This window comes from Denticeps clupeoides, chromosome 5 (genome assembly GCF_900700375.1).
Source record: "Denticeps clupeoides chromosome 5, fDenClu1.1, whole genome shotgun sequence".
Classification (NCBI taxonomy): Eukaryota; Metazoa; Chordata; class Actinopteri; order Clupeiformes; family Denticipitidae; genus Denticeps; species Denticeps clupeoides.
In genome coordinates, this window is record NC_041711.1 from 15,722,405 (window position 1) to 15,740,535 (window position 18,131).

At 43.7% G+C, this 18,131-nt stretch overlaps 2 protein-coding genes across 5 annotated transcripts; one reads left to right on the forward strand and one right to left on the reverse strand.

Annotated features, from left to right (window-relative positions):
- Window positions 1-575: 575 nt before the first annotated feature.
- Window positions 576-3,917, forward strand: grpr (gastrin-releasing peptide receptor). Its single transcript, XM_028980859.1, has 3 exons — window positions 576-1,297; window positions 1,595-1,940; window positions 3,188-3,917. The coding sequence occupies exons 1-3, from the start codon at window positions 921-923 to the stop codon at window positions 3,584-3,586; spliced, it is 1,122 nt and encodes a 373-aa protein (XP_028836692.1). The 5' UTR covers window positions 576-920; the 3' UTR covers window positions 3,587-3,917.
- Window positions 3,918-11,148: 7,231 nt separating this feature from the next.
- On the reverse strand, window positions 11,149-17,989 carry vegfd (vascular endothelial growth factor D). Of its 4 annotated transcripts, none has more exons than XM_028980674.1 (8): window positions 17,617-17,989; window positions 17,270-17,387; window positions 14,665-14,875; window positions 14,023-14,213; window positions 13,815-13,942; window positions 13,563-13,669; window positions 13,055-13,208; window positions 11,149-12,960 (listed from the first exon to the last, which is right to left on the reverse strand). In XM_028980674.1, the coding sequence occupies exons 2-7, from the start codon at window positions 17,348-17,350 to the stop codon at window positions 13,108-13,110; spliced, it is 819 nt and encodes a 272-aa protein (XP_028836507.1). In that variant the 5' UTR covers window positions 17,351-17,387; window positions 17,617-17,989; the 3' UTR covers window positions 11,149-12,960; window positions 13,055-13,107. The 4 variants fall into 4 exon arrangements, with proteins under 4 accessions (XP_028836507.1, XP_028836506.1, XP_028836509.1 ...); XM_028980673.1 differs by having other exon boundaries at window positions 17,531-17,989; XM_028980676.1 differs by lacking the exon at window positions 17,617-17,989 and adding an exon at window positions 17,531-17,549 and having other exon boundaries at window positions 17,270-17,476.
- Window positions 17,990-18,131: the final 142 nt, after the last annotated feature.

The following is an 18,131-nucleotide window of genomic DNA, read 5'->3' on the forward strand; positions in this document are numbered from 1 at the left end:
ATGATTAGATGTTCTGAAGACACATATACTTTAACTGCTAGGCCAGTGGTGGCCTAGTGGTTAAGGAAGCGGCCCTGTAATCAGAAGGTTGCCGGTTCGATTCCCGATCCACCAAGGTGCCACTGAGGTGAGCAAAGCACCGTCCCCACACACTGCTCCCCGGGCGCCTGTCATGGCTGCCCACTGCTCACTCAGGGTGATGGGTTAAATGCAGAGGGCAAATGTCACTGTGTCCATTGTGTGCTGTGCTGCTGTGTATCACATGTGACAATCACTTCTCTTTATAAATCACATTGTCATATTGTTTTATGAAAAAATATATGAATGTTAACGTCTCTATTGCCACCTTTTTTTAGTTTTCAGATTTCAGATTTTTTCATCTGGACATGTTTCTTCAGGCTAGGGTATCCTTATAATTATTGTAGTTATAAAGCCAATCTGCCAATGTGCCATGAACATATTATATTAAATATATATGAAAATATTATAGTCAGCTACTGTCCACTTTGATTTAAGAGGGAAAAACTATTTAATTTTGTATTTTGTTTGCGGTTTCATGGTTAGTTTGGTTTGATGATGTCTGCAATTTGAAATGGTTATGTTGCATTGTTCTACTATTGCATCAGTGTGTTTTTGTTCTTTATCTTGGTTTCTTTGGCATAACGTGAGAAGGATTTGTTCACTGAATCGGTTCAGTTCACTCCCCAGTAGGAGCCGAGCGGAAAGAGCCGTTCGCGGACGGCAGAGTCCGGGGGGATCAGAGCGCGGGGCTGCGCGTTCGGGGGTGCACGCGCCTCTCCGCTGCCCACCCACTCAACCGTGTTTCATACACGCCACGAGTTGTGGGTCGTTGTGTTTAGTTAGTGAACGCTGAGGTTAACTTTTTCTTTTTGAAAAGCGGGAGAGAAGAATAGGCTAGAATGTCTGTTGAAGAATTGTTTCTTAACGCAACGCTTCGGAATTCCACGGGGGACCCCGAGCTGTCGTGGCACAGGGACACGGGGGTCGCCATCGCCGCCGTCTACGGTCTCATCATCGCGGTGGGTCTCACCGGCAACATCACGCTCATCAGGACCTTCTGCACGGTGAAGTCCATGAGGAGCATCCCCAACCTGCTCATGTCCAGCCTGGCGTTGGGAGACCTGGTCCTCCTCGTCACCTGCGCGCCCGTGGACGCCAGCAGGTTCCTGTACGACGAGTGGCTGTTCGGCCGCGTGGGCTGCAAGCTCATCCCGTTCATTCAGCTCACCTCCGTGGGGGTGTCGGTGTTCACCCTCACCGCGCTGTCCGCAGACAGGTAGGCACTGGACCAGGTTCTACAACCAAATGCTGGAGATGGCATTCTTCAGATGTTCCCACGGTGTCCACCCCAGTCAAATAGTAGACGTCCCCTCTGATGTGGGTTAACTTTCATTCTACAATGTAATCTACAGTATGAGAGGTCAGAGGAAAGGTCACTTGACCTGAGATTCGAATTATTCCATATTGACCCCAACATCTGTCCCCTGCCAGAGCTATTTTTAGCAGGTTTATGTCTGGTTTATGTATGGTTTATATATGTTACCTTTTCCTAATGGACGTTTTTCTTCATCAGATACAAGGCAATCGTCAAACCAATGGACATGCAAACATCGTATGCAAAGGTCTGCATCAGAGCTACTCTGATCTGGCTCCTCTCCATGGTCCTTGCCATTCCCGAAGCTGTCTTCTCCGACCTACGCACGTTCCCCGTCGGCAGAAACAACAAGACATTCGTGACATGCGCTCCCTATCCACACGAATCGGACCTGCACCCCAGGATTCACTCTATGGCCTCTTTCCTCATCTTTTATGTAATACCGCTGTTTGTCATCTTGGTCTACTATGTGTTCATAGCCAGGAGTCTGATTAGGAGCGCTTTGAACATCCCTGTGGAGGGCAACGTGCATGTCAAGAGACAGGTTAGCTCTACAAATGTACACCTTTCCATTCCAAAACACAGTAAGCGCGGATTATATATTTGGGAATGATGTCCCAAGAGGCCAAAAAATGAAAGTGAAATGATACGCTGCAGCACAGCACATGGTGATACAATGAAATGTGTCCTTTTGAACTGGCAACCTTCTGATTACGGGGCCACTTCTTTATCCACTAGGCCACCACTGCCTCAAAGCAAAAAATATTTGCTGGCTGCTTATCCCCAAACCTGGTCACACACCAGATCTAAAAGCACCAGGTTCTATACACTGGTGTGAATGATTCTGCCGAAAGTAATGAAATTTGGAATGTTTTTTCAAGAAAATCACTCACATATTGGCAAAAATAATTTCTGCTAGTGGCCTCACACCTCGAATCCCAGCTCGGACTTTGTGTGCGGAGTTAGTGCATGTTTCCTTGGGCAGTGGTGGCCTAGCGGTTAAGGAAGCGACCCCCGAATCACTGAGGTGCCATACCCACACGCTGCTCACCGAGGGTGATGGTTAAAAGCAGAGGACACATTTTGTTGCGTCACCGTGTGCTGTGCTGCAGTGTTCCACGATAACAATCATTTCATAATCATACGAAATTATAGGGTTCTCCAGTCTATTGTGCCCAGTGTTCCAGGATGGGCTCTGCATCACTTACTAGAATATTGGTGCTAAAATGGGCACTAATTTCCATTGTTGGTTCTTTCAGTTCTTCTTAACCCTTTTTTAGGACTCGCCCACAAGGACATTTGAAATGAACAAACTCTGAATGCCGAACGTTCGATTGCCATTTCAATGGTGTTGCAGATGCTTGGTGCTGTTTAACACCAGCCTGTTACATTCAATCTACATAATTGTTTTAAAAATCGCCGCTTTAGGGTAAGTGTTTTCATATAGAATCATGGGACACATTCTGTCTTGCAGGACATCAACCAAGCAAACACAGTGCAACAGCACGTAAACGCAGCATTCAGTCCACGCTCAGATGACACCACGAACAGCAGAAAAACGCTGCATTAAGATGGCCGTCTGACCGAGGCATTAAACAAAATGAAATGTTTTGCTGGAACTTTCATTACTTTGACAGCACTAATTAATATTCAATGTAAAATCCATTATGCTGATAAAAATTGGCCTTATTAGACTGTACTTTTAGTGCCTGAAAATATGCAATTAAATAGCCCTGGTTTAATTAAAAAAATGTATTTGAATTAACCCTTCTTTTTATTATTAAAACTCAGATTGACTCCAGGAAGAGGCTGGCCAAGACCGTCCTGGTGTTTGTAGCCCTGTTCGCTGTGTGCTGGCTCCCGAATCATGTGATCTACCTGTACCGGTGCTACCACTACGCGGAGGCTGACACCTCGCTTGCTCACTTCGTGGCCAGCGTGTGTGCGCGCATCCTGGCCTTCAGCAACTCCTGCGTCAACCCCTTCGCCCTTTACCTGCTGAGCAAGGGTTTCCAGAAGCAGTTCAACAGACAGCTGTGCTGCTGCGTCCCCCAGCCGCCGCCGCCGCCGCGCTCCCGGGGCGCCGCTCGCACCAACACCCGCATGACGTCCTTCAAGAGCACCCACCACTCCCTGGCCAGCTTCAGCCTGGTCAACGGCAACCAGGCCTCTCAGGAGGTGGGTGTTTAGTGCAGATTAGAGGATGGTGACATTTGGAAATTTTCACATTTTATTCATGTCTTTTGTTTGCAACATCTTGATTAACAGTCCTTTAATGTCAAAGGACACGATTGACACTTTATGTTTCTGCTGGATTTAACTGGTTCAGGTTGTTTAAAGCGTTAATGGCCAATTACATTTGCAAGAAAAGAAAGAACGTCCCTCTTATTAGTCCCTCTTTTCGAGATTTAAGCCTGCAGAAAACAGAAATGTAAATTTGTCCACAAGTAGCCTAGTGGGTAACACACTCGCCTATGAACCAGAAGACCCGGGTTCGAATCCCACTTACTACCATTGTGTCCCTGAGCAAGACACTTAACCCTAAATTGCTCCAGGGAGACTGTCCCTGTAATACTGATTGTAAGTCGCTCTGGATAAGGGCGTCTGATAAATGCTGTAAATGTAAATGTAAATTTCGCTGCAGATTCAATACATTAAACAATCCCATTGGAAATCCGGCTTGGTGTCAGAGAGACTCCTACAGGGAGACGGTGCAGGGCGCTGACAGTGGCCTTTCAAATTCGGATTAAATTGTAACGCTGTGCTGTGGTTTCCATCTGCAGTTAATAGGCTCTGTGGTTTTGTGGACAAACTGATACGAGTGTTACTTAGGAGGTTTGGGACAGGCGGTGTATTCTGGAATTACCTCTTGCTACCTATTTTCAGAAAGGTTGCTCCGCCTATAAGTTTGCTTGAAAATTGTCATATCTGTGTACCATGGTGATCCATTTACGATGTCCTGCATCTTAAAAAACTATGTTACATGTTATATTTGTGGAAGTGAAGTTTGACGGTTTATTTTGAACAACGTCCAGTATGTCATGCTGGGACAGAGACCTTTGTTTATCTCCTAAGAGACGTTGCTAAAATAATTATGTAAGAGTAATTATTGGTGAGAATTTGGTCTGTTATATGTCTGTTATATTATAGATGCAGGTGTTCAGTGTCAAAAACAGTGCTTGTCTGTGCTTGTGAATTTAATAGACATACAAAACATAAGCATAATAAATGCTGCTCAGATGAGTCCAGTGTATTTTTAATACAGTGCTGTGTAAAGTATAGTCAGGGTATGTGGTATTGTGCCATTGATAAACAGCTATACACTCACTGTGTGTTGTGTTTATGCATTTCTTTATTATGGTACGTCTGTATATAAAAACAGTCCATAAAAGGACAAAATAAATTGCTCTATTTATCGCTATGTGTTGCTCTTCAAGTAAAGCCATGAAAATGTAGATGCAATGAACAACAAAAAAAAAACACTTTCTGTGCCTGTGAGTCATCGGTGTAAAATTAGATTTTTGCAATGTGTCTTATTTTTTTCTTGTGTTAATTTATGTGGAAATGAAAATAAAGCTGTGAATGTACCAGTTGTGGAAAAGCTGTGTGAATCAGTTCTGTTTTGATGTCCTCTGTTTGAGGCTAATGCACTTTTTAACTCTCACATGTTGGGGGGGGCGACCTACAATTCTCACATATGTCAGTAGTTTATCACAGAGGTTCATCTCTCCTCGGCTCTTCCCTGGGGACTTTAGTTTGGTTGCACAATATCCAAATGCATTTAAAGCAATTTTAAGAGATACTTCTCTCTCACACCCTCCTCTAGCTTGTCGACAACATGTCCTAGAAAATCAAATGGTGTGGTTCTCAGATTTTTGATTATGGGGGGCTTTTCACAGCAGATCATGAGTGTGTATGCATGCAGGACGCGACCTGTGACAGAGGGGAGAGAGATTCTCACTATCCAAGTGAGGTTCTCTGCTATGTGTGCACAGAGGAACCTGGTGCTCTGGTCAGTCTCCACTGGAACACAGCTCTGTCCACATCATCAAGCTTTGGCAGGTTTGGCCAATGACAGTGGAATGCTGTCGATATTCGGGGGAGAGTGATCTCTGCATGGCCGCCTGTATGCCTTCCTCTGTGTGCCTCTGTCATTGGCCAGACCTGCCAAAGTGCAAGCTTGATGATGTGGACAGAGCTGTGTGTGGTTATGGGTGATTAACATGAGGAGGGGTCCTCGTGCTCAGGATGGTGCTACTGGAGATGTCAATTGAGTTCTCCCAGTCAGGAGCTCCAGGGTGCAGAGGGAGGTTTTCAGCATAGTGGTCTCAGCTTGATGGTTTTTTTTGACAGGGTGGCCTTCTGTTCTCTTCTCAGCATCGTCATCGTCAGCTATGGTCAGGCAAAGGTGGATGTTAAGTGCATTGAAAAGAGCTGACCAGAGCCTGCAGGAAACAGAAATGTAAATTTTTCCACAATTTCGCTGCAGATTCAATACATTAAACAATCCAATTGGAAATACAGCTTGGTGTCAGAGAGACTCCTACAGGGAGACGGTGCAGGGCGATGACAGTGGCCTTTCAAATTCGGATTAAATTGTAACGCTGTGCTGTGGTTTCCATCTGCAGTTAATAGGCTCTGTGGTTTAGCGGACAAACTGATACGAGTGTTACTTAGGAGGTTTGGGACAGGCGGTGTATTCTGGAATTACCTCTTGCTACCTATTTTCAGAAAGGTTGCTCCGCCTACAAGTTTCCGCCTATAAGAGGTTTTCAGCATAGTGGTCTCAGCTTGATGTTTTTTTTTGACAGGGTGGCCTTCTGTTCTCTTCTCAGCATCGTCCCATTTACATCAGCTATGGTCAGGCAAAGCACCTGTACTTTGTGGATCCTGGTGCTTGCAGGTTTAAGATGAAGCCAAAATAACAAGTTAAAATGCCATCATCTAGTCCACTTGCACCTCATTTAAGGACCATGTGTTTTTATCTCTCCAGGGTCTTTAGAACGATTAGAGGTACTAAACACCTTCATAATTTGCTGAATTACTGATTAGAGACAGACCACATCTTGTAAGGCCAGGGGGGTGTGTATATATATAAAAAAAATGGGTTATGACCAAGGTACAGAGGATAGGTGAAGAGACTTCCATAAAACATATAATAAAAAATTTATAAACACACAAAACACTTTTACCAATTATCGAAACAAATTTACAAGCAGCAAATCATACAGGAAGGGTTGGCAAAAAGTCGAACGCTTGCCACTGGAAACACAAAAGCTGACCAGTTGGCTGAAATAATTGCCACAAAACATCACAGAGTCTCACAGTCCCTTCACTTCACCCTACTTCTGGTCTATCGTACCTAACCTTTCTAACCTATTCGCTGCTTGTAAATCTGATTTATTTTACCAAATAGGGCCAAGAGTGCCTTCATTCAGATGCCTTCATTCAGCTCTCCTGCAACTAGGACTGAAAGGTACACAAATTTTACTTCTATTTAGTTTTATTTAGTATAACACGTTTCTATTTACTATATACATCTCTGTTTTTATTAGCCCATGGGAGTGTAAGATGAGTTAACTGTAGGCTTCTTCTTGGTTGCTATGCATTGATATGTTCTACTTTCACTCATCACACAATATACATGAAGATTGTCTAAATATATCTTAGCTTAATTATCATAATACATAATTTAACTTAACTTGGCAGGGTGAAACACTCTGTTGGTAGCTCTGCTTGGGAAAGACTTTCCAGTCAGGGCCTTTCAATTCGTCTGGCTGTGTAAACCGACTGCAGTGTTTATGCAGTGAGGATGTACTTGTTTGTGCTTCAGAGGTTTGTTGGACACCAATGGTCTGCTCTGCCATTTTGAAGATTTACCTCTGCCTACGTTCAAGTGCCCCATTGCCAAATTTGGTGCATGTGAAGGAGTCATTCCTAGTTGGTGTCATGTGGGGAGCATAATTCTGATTGAACACATCTGTTTACAAGAAGTTGCTGTATTTAAGTGGAGTGCTACAACACACAATAAATTGCCAAAAGTGTTGGGACACCCCTGTAACGATCCACCCCGGCATCCAGCATGAGCTGGGTGTGACTGCCCCTCCCAAGGCACTGAGTGCAAGCCACGCCCCCTCCCAATCCCTCCTTTAAAGGAGTGCCTGGACCAGTGTTCCGGGTCCGGACTTGAGATTTGTCTGTCATGTCACTGTGTGTCTGCGAGGTATGAGTGTGTGGGAGTGTGAGAGCAAGTGTGTGCAGTCTGTCTGAGCCGACCCGGGTGGTATGTGCCAGCAGTGGTGGGGCAGTGGTGGCCTAGCGGTTAAGGAAGCGGCCCTGTAATCAGAAGGTTGCTGGTTCGAATCCCGATCTGTCAAGGTGCCACTGAGGTGCCACTGAGCAAAGCACCGTCCCCAGTGGGCGTCTGTGGCTGCCCACTGCTCACTCAGGGTGATGGGTTAAATGCAGAAGACAAATTTCACTTTTTGCACAGTGTGCTGTGCTGCTGTGTATCACATGTGACAATCACTTCACTTAAGCAAGTCAGGTCCCAGCCCACAACTTTTAGTGAGTTGTGTGTGTGTGTTGTGTATTCAGGTGTGGTCATGTGTGGAGTGTCCCAAGTGCGATTGTTTCTTTTCTATCCCTGTTTTCACTTCCCCTTCCCCAAAGCAGAGTCCTATATGTTTGTCCCATAATTCAATAAACTGTAATAATAATACAACGCACCTGCGCCTGGGTCCTCCCCTTCCTTGGTGTCATGACAACCCCATTGAATGCAGATATTTCATCACTTCACTGGCCACTGGCTAAAATGAAGCACATAAGCATGCAGGCTGCTTCTACAAACATTTCTGAAACCATGAGCAGATCTCAGGAGCTCAATGAATTCCAGCATGGTATCGTGATCAGATGCCACCCACCCTGGCTACTATAAATGAGCTGTTAGTGGTATTAAAGTGGATGCTATTGGGGACAACATCAACTCAGCCATAGTGTCAATAGCTACACACCTCCCAACTTTATGTTATGCGTCATGGAATGAGCTTTCATGACAAAAGTACTTATTTTTTTAGATTTGTGTCAAATTTAAAATTTGGTGGAGGGAGTATAATGATGTGGGGTTGTTTTTTTAAGAATCAGATGTTATTAAAGCGTGTAAAGTCAGGCGCTCTAATACTTTATATGATATAGAATAGCTTTGATTAAAAGAAAGGGCAACTTAGTCTCAAGTAAAGCAGATATCTGTTTTTGGTTTTGGGCAAGTTTGGAGTTGTCACCATGGATCTGTCAATAGTATTTGTTTGGGAGGCAGTACAGAGATCATTACACACTAGAATATGCTCATCTAGATCCAGCACACAAAAGAAAAGTGCTCACAAAAGGTCACACACTGAGTCATGTCTCAGTTATATGGATGGAGATTTTAGTGAGTTAAGCTCAAATTTTTCTTTTATTCTGTGTAATGTGCCACCATCACATATGCATGTACATTCCCATGGACCACCACACATAATCAAAACCACTTTAGACAGCAGTGCCAGCTCACTAATCTGAAGATACTGGTTCAAAAGCACATATGCACTTTCAATCAGTAGTCACAGGGACAGTCCCTCCCTGGAGCAATTTAGGGTTAAGTGTCTTACCCACTAGGCTACTACCACCCTGAACCTTTTGTTCTTCACATTCACTGGACAATTTATTTGTGTTGTTTTTTTCAAAACTCTGTATCAGCTCTGATTAAACATCTCTTAGGTCTATTCAAGAATTGACAATTTTGCATTAGGAACATCTTTACACAACACAATAACATTACTATTGACCTGTCCAGAACATTGTTTCTGCTGAACAGCCTTCTTTCTCTATTATCCTCATGTAGCAAAAGACACATTTGATTCTGTCATGATCGCAACTCCGGTTCCGGACCAGAGTTTGCATTGTGCGTGTCTCTTCCTCTGCTTACCTTAGTGTGCTCACCTCTTGTGTCCAGGATAAATGTTTCCTGATCCCGTTCTGTCGCTGCCCGGTCATTGTACGTAGCCCTGTGTCCATGTCGCTGTGTTCTTGTTATGTAGTAAATCCCCTGTCTTTCTAAGTCATGTGAATGTGTTCTACCATCTCAGCCATGTCATCCGAGCTGTGATAGATTCTTACAATTGTACCTACACCCATATTCTCTTTGTGGCATCATGTTTGAACAGTTCTAGATTTTGGAACGACATCCCATATTTAAGAAACAAAGCAGATGTAGATGAGCCGAAACCCATGTAACATTCCTGTTTCTTTAATTATAACATTTTCCCTTTCTGTCATTTACATAAACTGAAAAATGTCAGACTGTGGGAAACATGTTACAGCTTCATAAAGGAATGAATGAAATTATGGTACTTTATGATCAATTTACATTTCAAAAATGTGACAAGTCACACAAAAGTGTCCAGCTGAAGTCAGCAGGGAATTAAAGCAATCATTCTGAGAGTTTCATTTTTCTGTGTCAATCTCACCCACCCTAACATCTCAGTTTTAAATTACCAATAGTTTTTTAAGTACATTTATGGATTCTCTGTATCTTCTCATTGAGCATCCACACCAGAGTCTTCCTTAGACTGTGACTCGGGGAATTAATGACTGACAGAATGAATAAAAATGCAAATGAAAAAAGAAAAAAGCAAATAAATGTTACTAAATGCCACTTTCAAGGGCATATAGTCTCCTCCAAGTTAGAGAGCTGGCTTTGATTATGAGTCTCTTGCTTGATGAGGAAGGTGGTGCCATAATCAGACACATGTTGTTACATTGTCAACAAATCAATCTGTTTATATATGGAAAAATGGAAAATCAAGTTAAATGTTAATACGTTCAAATGTTATACAAATGCCAAATGAGATAAAGCGAAGCTTGTGAAAATTTAACTATGGAGGTGACAGTCTATAAACTCACAGGTCTCAATGGGAGACAAATCTGAAAAAGGCCTGCAGCCACCAGACGTGAAACAACCTCATGCACCACATTTCCTGTGGAATATTTTAGTTCCATGTAATTCCTTGAATAACCTGATCTTTTCTGCTCTAAGCCCAAGGAATGCTGGTTTTACATGGAACACTGAGCATTTGCTTCAGTGGTGTTGTGGCATTAAAATGGAATCATAGCATGAAACCTCCTTTGAAGCATGGACCACGGCTGGATAGAGGATTACTTATAACTCTCTTTAGCTCAAAAGTGTTGTCTTAGTCCATGTGTCACTACATTTCATGGTTTGGAACAATACAGTAGATTTGTTCATACAATGCATCCTGAGCCACAAAGTGTCCTCAGATTATGGGGGGCAGACAGTCTCCTCTGTGCTGGATTTTGACCTTTTCCGCTTGGGTTTGACAAGATGAAATCAACAGTAAACACCTCCAGGTGTGTGTATGAGTGTGTGTAGCCGCAGTTTCATGTATTTCAAGGGTGGAAGCCCTCTGCAGAGTTAGAGAGGGAGAAAGGGGGAAAGGGAAGCAAAATGACACAAAGCATGTGCTTGCATCCTGCAGCATATCATCGCAGTAAGAGAGGAACAGAGGTGACATCTCTGATGCTCCAAGTCCATTAACATCACCACTTGAGGTGATTCACAGCACTACTAGATGCAGTGCGGCATCCTGCGGGTGACAGAATTTCGACCAAATATTCGAGGGTTTGTCAGGCAAAGGTCAGAATCAGCAAGACGTTGTCACTCAAAACTGGGCATACTGATGAAAAAGAATGCAGCATATTATTTCAGAATTTATTCAGTAACAGAAAAGGGCATACATTAATATAATTACTACAATTCAAATTGCATTAAAATTACACCATTTCTTCATTATACATCTTGATTCAACAACACAATCATTAAGCACTGGAAATCCTATTTGATTTTTTTTTTCTCCATAAGAACATTGGATAACATTCAGATTAAATTGGATTTGCTGTTAAAGTCATGTCTGATAGCTGGTTTGAAAGGGAAATCATGCTCCAGGAAAATCACACAGCAACATTCGACCTGTGTACTGTCAGCTTTTTTCTCCGAAATGAGTCACAAAAAAGTCCACCATAACAAAGAACATGGAAGAATATGTTCCTTCAGGGGAGTAAAAACAGTGAAGTTGTGGATGTTCCTTGTAATGCAGTCAGTGGTTCTGAAGATGCTGAGGACTCCCTCTAGTGCCAATTATGGCACTCTGGGCGATAGATCTGATCCGCAGCTGGGCACACCCTTAGATCTTGACAGCAGATCTTCTCCCCTTTATCAGAAACTGGGTGAATGGGTTAAAGGGTGGCTGACAATGCACTGACATACAGGATCTTATTTAACATGAGGCAGTGCAAGTAACACAATTCCACATCTGATATGAGAAAAAGTCAGAATGTTCAGAAAATGGCCATGTGGTAGCACAGCACATAGGACATCTCCAAGAATTATCCATGTGAAGGAGAACTGGGACTGGTCTATGAATAGAGATGGTACTGACAAGCCAGTAACTTATACAATTAGATGAATAAAGAAACTGAACGTTGTCTGAACGTGTGCAGTTGCCATGGCTATAGTCCATGTGTGCAAACACTAAGGTGTTTGATCTTGATGCAAACAACATTAGCAAGATTACAAAAAAATTTTACATCACACTCTCAACACAAAGTCCACACAAAGATCACAGTTTTACATAACCCAATATTGGAAGAACACTGATATAAAGCTTGTGAGATAATGGTACATTTATGGAGTAATTTGACTTCCTGTGATATCCAATGGTCCAGCAGCGCTGTGTATAACAATGACAAAAACCATCACTTCAATCAATTTACTGGTTTCCTCCAATCATCCAAATGCCTAATAATAAATTGGCTGTAAGTGTAAATGTATGAGTGAGTAGTGTGTGTGCCCTCCAGTTCACTGGTGCCTTGCCCAAGGTGGTCTTCTGCCCTACCCAGGACTGGCACCTGTGACCCAAACGTGGGTTACAGAATATGACTGTGTGTGACATGATGGTGATCACATTATTAATGTAGAGAACATATCACAGGATTCCCACCTATACCACTGAATGTGCATTCTTTACAAATGAGGATCTTGTTTGAAATAAATAAATCAGTAAACATCTTCCAAGAGTGCATCATTCATTAACTATCTCTGCAAATTACATTAATACCTCTTACATACCTTTTCGGTGTTGTAGTATGAAAGAAATGTGTAAGAATTTTCACTGTTTGCAACTTAGCAGAAACTCATATAATTAACAATGTGCAGCATTTTCTGTGCTTTTTCTTATAAAATCACTCAGAAATATGCATTTGACACCTGTCAAAAATACTGTTTTACAATGCAGTATATTTGCATTATACTGTATATAACATGATGTAAAATATTTAATTTAAATATGCTTAATTCATATATACTGCTCTGATGTGAGAAACCCTCAGACCAGGGTCACATTTATTTATTGTGTATTATAAATAGGTATATTAATAAATTAAGGCATGCTTTCTGCTTCCAGATCCAGCAGATCGTCACAGTTAAGGGAATTATTTTTGTTCATTTGCCACTAGAAGTGAAAAGAATACAAAAAAAAAAGATTATGCTTCCAAATCTCCAAAGATGTTGCTATATCGGCAAGAAATTGTGGTAAAAGAGCTCACCTGCAGATTGTCTAATATAAGCAGCGCCTTGTTAGGATGTAGCCTGCAAAGTCTCACGTGCCACGATGGCTGGTGTTGCTTTGGGTGCTGCATTCACAATTATTCACGTCGATTTCACAGTCTGTCCTCTTGACACTAGGGGAGGATTTCAGGGCTTAAAAAGAAGAACACAGGGGACATGCGGTTGTAAAAAAAGACAGGTATACAAAGAAATCTGATGAAGGAGCCTACTGTGCACAACACATCATTTTTTGAATGACAGTCAGATTAGGTGTGTCTGACTGTCATTCAAAAAATGATGTGTTGTGCACAGTAGATCAGCTTTTGAGGTTTTTGTTTTCAGATTGATTTGGGAAAGGACATTCCTTAGAAAACTGAATTCCATACCCCTTGTGAGCCACTCACTGTTTTTTCCATTTGGAGTTACATTTTCATGGTAAATTCACAAAGGTTTTTTTAAAAAAACTGATCTCTTTGCGAGAATTCATTACATAAATGGGCAGCAGACCTGAGTTTGTGGAAGGGTATGGCACACAGCGATCCTCCATGCAGTCCCAGATCATGCCCCGGTCGCAGAGCCTGTGAGACTCCACAGAGTGTCCTAAAGGAGAACACCTGCAACATACATACATTGAAATGCTTTCTTTTGGGAGTTCCGCTAGAACTGGTTTCACTGGTGTTGAAATTTGAGGTAAAAAATGATTGAACTGAGACTTCTGACTGCCATTATCTTGCATGAGCAGGCTGGCCAATAACGCACCAGTTTGTCCGACGAGGAGTCGTGTGTCTACGGATCAGGGGCGGCTCCAGACAGCTACACTCTGTGTGATTGGCTACCTTCACCAGCACCGGCTCTGGGCCATGCCTGAAGGGGATGACACTCAGGAGCTGCGGGATCCCGACAATCAAGCAGAGCAAGAGTGAGGCGGTAGGAGGAGTAATGTGGACTCTGAGGGAGAAACACTCACTGTTTTGTTGATGTAGGTGGTGCTGGTGTTTCGGCAGGTCACGCCCTCTTTGTTGCAGCAGCCATTACACCGGAACACTGAGACACACGGTGGTTTGAAGAACAGCTCGGCGGTGGTGCCGAGCTCCGTGGCCACATCAACACAAGTCTCCCTGGGCATGCACTGGGTTTTCTGCCACTCTTCATCAATGGCTGTACACAAACGGGAAAAAGTGTGCCAATACGTGGTGATTGCAGGCCACATGTCACGCTCCTTTATAGGTGGGATGCATTTTCAAACTAAAAATTTGAAGGATGTGGCCTGTGTTACAGCCACATGAATGCCAGGGCCTAAAATCACACAGCCTTTGCCAACTTGGTTCCTTCTTTTAGTTCATCCTGATGCAATTTATAGAAAATGTGATTCATCCTTCTTCCATTTTTTTGCAGACATTGACAGTTTAAGGAAGATTGACTTCAACTGGCAGCCCGCACCTCATGAATTTTAACATTGCCAGTGCTATTCATATGACTGATCAGTGTCGTTTCGAGTTTCAGTCTGTTTCAATGTTTGGCAGAATGCGACTGAAAGCATTAATCTTGATGTAGAAAGAGTTTCGAAATTTGCTAGATGAAACTATGGGACATTAAAGTGTTACTGGACCTTTCAGGATATCCAGGCTGTAGGAGGCAGAAGCATAACGCGTGGCGCGATGGGATCCTGGTGAGGAGGGTCGGAGGTCAGAGGCTGAGCTGGAGTCCAGGTTCTTCAGTTTCATACGACACTTCCACAGCTTCCAGTCAGGGAAGTCTGTCAGTCGGAGAAACTCATCGAGGCTGGAGGCAGATTTCACCTCTTTTGCCCACTGACTCTGCTATTAAGACAAAGGCCCAGCTGAGAATCAACGGTGTGCGTGACATTAAGCTGTTCAGTAATTTGGGGTTAATTGCTTCATTTGACCAACAGAGGGCAGCACAGAATCACACTGCCACTCAATAGATACAGCAAAGACACAAGCTTGCGGAAACACCCAAGCACCCATATGCTGAATAATTAAAAAATCAATGACTTGTCAACGGGGGTAAGGTACCAGATCCGTCCAAAACTGTCTAAACAAACCCAATACAGCAACTCTTATGGATATGATGACAAACTAATGGGAAACTGTCTAAAATCTTGATGTACACAGATTTTTGCTCTGAAAGTATTTCTTATACTTAAGGTCCACTTGTAGCACAACAGCTATGCTATAGTTTAAAAATAAATGGGATATAATTTAATCTTGCTGAATTTTACTGATGTCTGTGAGTTGGATCATACTGATGTGTATTGATTTAAATACCAAACAAAGCAAAGACACAGGAAACCCTGTTAAAGTGAGGAATCTCTGTCATGAAAGGCTGACCTCCAGCTTCCAAATGAGTTATGCCAGAGTTGAAGAGAATCATTGCAACCCACTGCAGGAGTCTGGACAATTTCCATTAGTGCCCAGACTAACTCCTATTGCCAGGAAGACGGAACATCTCTTGGCCTCGGCCATCTGCAAGCAGCTGGGCCTGGGCTGGGTTCCCCAAAATCTGGTTCTCCAGCGTTTCCTATCGTCCACCTGTTTAACTGTTCATCAAAAACTGGCCGCACACTGATGCATCTGGAATCTTGTCTGATGGAACATCACCGTTGGGTTTGGCAGGAACATGTGTTTTTACATGCACAGCACAGTGACTCAGTGTTTTAAAGCCATAGTGCCTTGGACCTACAACATCGCTAATGGGCTAGAGGAGGCGCCCAGACCATCATCAGAACAATGGAATTAGTTGTTTGTGGCAGTTATGTAACACTTACAGTCCGTAGCTCCCTACAGAAACATGTTGCATTTTTAAACCCACATTATATGTCATAATTACAACACATGTATTATATAAGCCCTCATATAAACATGTTTATTATTCTGGTTTGCAGGGCGTGGTCCCATCACAGACAATGGATTTAGGATGGAGGGGCTTCCAGGCTTAGTTTACGAGACAGGAAAGCCACAAATCGAGGCCTGAAAAACCAGGCTGGAAGCCTGTCATGCAATATTAAACGTGTCTGTTTTCTTTATTCTTCAGGTCAGTGCAGTGACATGCGTAGTCCTCTAATCCATTCAGCATGTGAGGGTGGAGTCGCCTGCTTCCACTTTAGCAACGACAACATGAGCAAACATGCAAAAAGACAGACAGGGCAGTTTACCCCGTACAGTTACTAATGACGGGTGCGTGGTGTAAAAAGGAGAAGAGATGGCCTGTCCTGTTGTGGACCAGAGCCTCTGGACAGGGTCAAGTTCTCACCAGTGATTTGTGTCCCAGTCCACCTTTGGTGGAGAACAAATAATATGTAAGCAACGAAAATTGAAAATTAGTAACAGGCGTCCGCGGCTCGAGAATCTTCCCTGCCTGTCCCCTCACACGTCCAACAAGTCAGAAAAAGCAGTGGCCATCACCCAAGTGTGTCTGGAATCATTTGGGCCTGTTTATCATATTCGTACACAGAGGTCCGCTGAAATGTGTCCGGAACATCTCTTCACGCCACTGGCAGCTCCAGCGAGGAAACCCTCCCAGGAGCAGGGCATTCGACTCTCGTCTGCCAGTATCGTTACGGTACGTCGTGACGTCACCGTCCGCCGCAGCTGAGGCGGGAGACTCCTGGCTGAAAACGTGGCAGGCGTCTCGGGTCTTCTGACGTCACTGCGTTTAATTTACATTTACAGCCCTCATCCAGAGCGACTTACAATCAGTAGTTACAGGGACAGTCCCCCCCCCCGAGTAATTTAGGGTTAAGTGTCTTGCTCAGGGACACAATATAAGTGGGATTTGAACCTGGGTCTTGTGGTTCATAGGCGAGTGTGTTACCCACTTGGCTGCTACCACCCAGCGGTACTAATTCCAGCGTTCGCGTTTAATCGACGGGAAAAAAGACTCGGGGACTTCTGTGACGGTACCGAGAGGAGATCCAGTCTGACATTTGACGCAGAAGGAGACGATTCCACGCGAGAGGTGTCGCTTTGCATAATAAGACTCTTCATGTCATATTATTCTGCCCAATGCGACGAAGAAAAAAAAAAAAACTATGGATGCAAATTACGCCGAGGAAAGAAAAAACACCGCCTATTATCAGGCATATTTGTCTACGTGTTAGAATTCCTTTACCAATGTTAATAATACAGAAGACGGAGGAAACCTCTCTGACGTCACTGCGTGAAATGAAAGCGTTCATCTGTACAGATACTTACTCTGTGGTCCCTCACTGCCACCATCAGCTTCACAGAGGAGGTGAGCAGCACATGCATGAAAACGCCAAACAGCGCCTGCATCCTCAGCTTCGGTGTCCAACAGATCAGTTGCTTTCGGCTGACGAATGTACAACAGAAATCCAGTGAGAGTCCAAGTGTCACGCATGCAAATTCCCGGCACCCTGAATGGGATGGGGAGAACAACAGCTGTGATGAAGCCAAGTGCAGTTTCCTTTTCAGTGCCCGAGATGGTTCTCAAACCTGGCTGTGTGGAGCTCTGTCTCCCTGCTACTATCTCAAGACAGCTTGGCGGTGATTAAAAGACTCGGCGTCCCCAGACATCTCACCTTGGCTCGGCCCAAATCAGCCCTCCTCAAATCTTGGCGCGCACGTGCGCATGAAAGAGAGAGAAGGCGGGTTTCCCAGGCACAAGAAAGTGGGCCTAGCTCTCCTCCCTACCGCCTCTGAGCATCATCAGTGAGGTCTTCATGACAGGCTGTCCCGGATCATTTACTTTTCCAATTGTCACTATATTCCCAGTCCATGTAGACTCCACAGAGGAACATGTGCGTTTTAAATGTGATCCAGACCTCAGCTGCAGGGTGAGGCAGGGGGTGAAAGAGAGCGAGTGAGGAAAGGAAGGGGAAGAGGGCTTGGCTACAACTCATATCTCCACCCTAAAATGGGTTGATTGTCTGGGTTGCAGTTGGGGAGGGAGACCGTGGCAGAGGGAGTGCTGGGTCACAGACATCATTATACCTCTCATGAAATCTTAATTGTGAATGAGGCACTGGGCTTGATGTGTGTCTTTGTGAACTGGTGAACTTCAACCAAGCAATTTGTGGAAACATTATGAATTGCT

Bases quoted from the DNA above. Each gene is read 5' to 3' on its own strand.
- grpr (XM_028980859.1), top strand. From the start codon at position 921: ATGTCTGTTGAAGAATTGTTTCTTAACGCAACGCTTCGGAATTCCACG. The intron at 1,298-1,594 runs GTAGGCACTGGA...TTTCTTCATCAG, and splicing joins ACCGCGCTGTCCGCAGACAG to ATACAAGGCAATCGTCAAAC. The intron at 1,941-3,187 runs GTTAGCTCTACA...ATTAAAACTCAG, and splicing joins ACGTGCATGTCAAGAGACAG to ATTGACTCCAGGAAGAGGCT.
- vegfd (XM_028980674.1), bottom strand. From the start codon at position 17,350: ATGCAGGCGCTGTTTGGCGTTTTCATGCATGTGCTGCTCACCTCCTCT. The intron at 13,670-13,814 runs GTGCGTTATTGG...TGTATGTTGCAG, and splicing joins ACTCCTCGTCGGACAAACTG to GTGTTCTCCTTTAGGACACT. The intron at 13,209-13,562 runs GTCTGCTGCCCA...CTTCTTTTTAAG, and splicing joins ATACCCTTCCACAAACTCAG to CCCTGAAATCCTCCCCTAGT.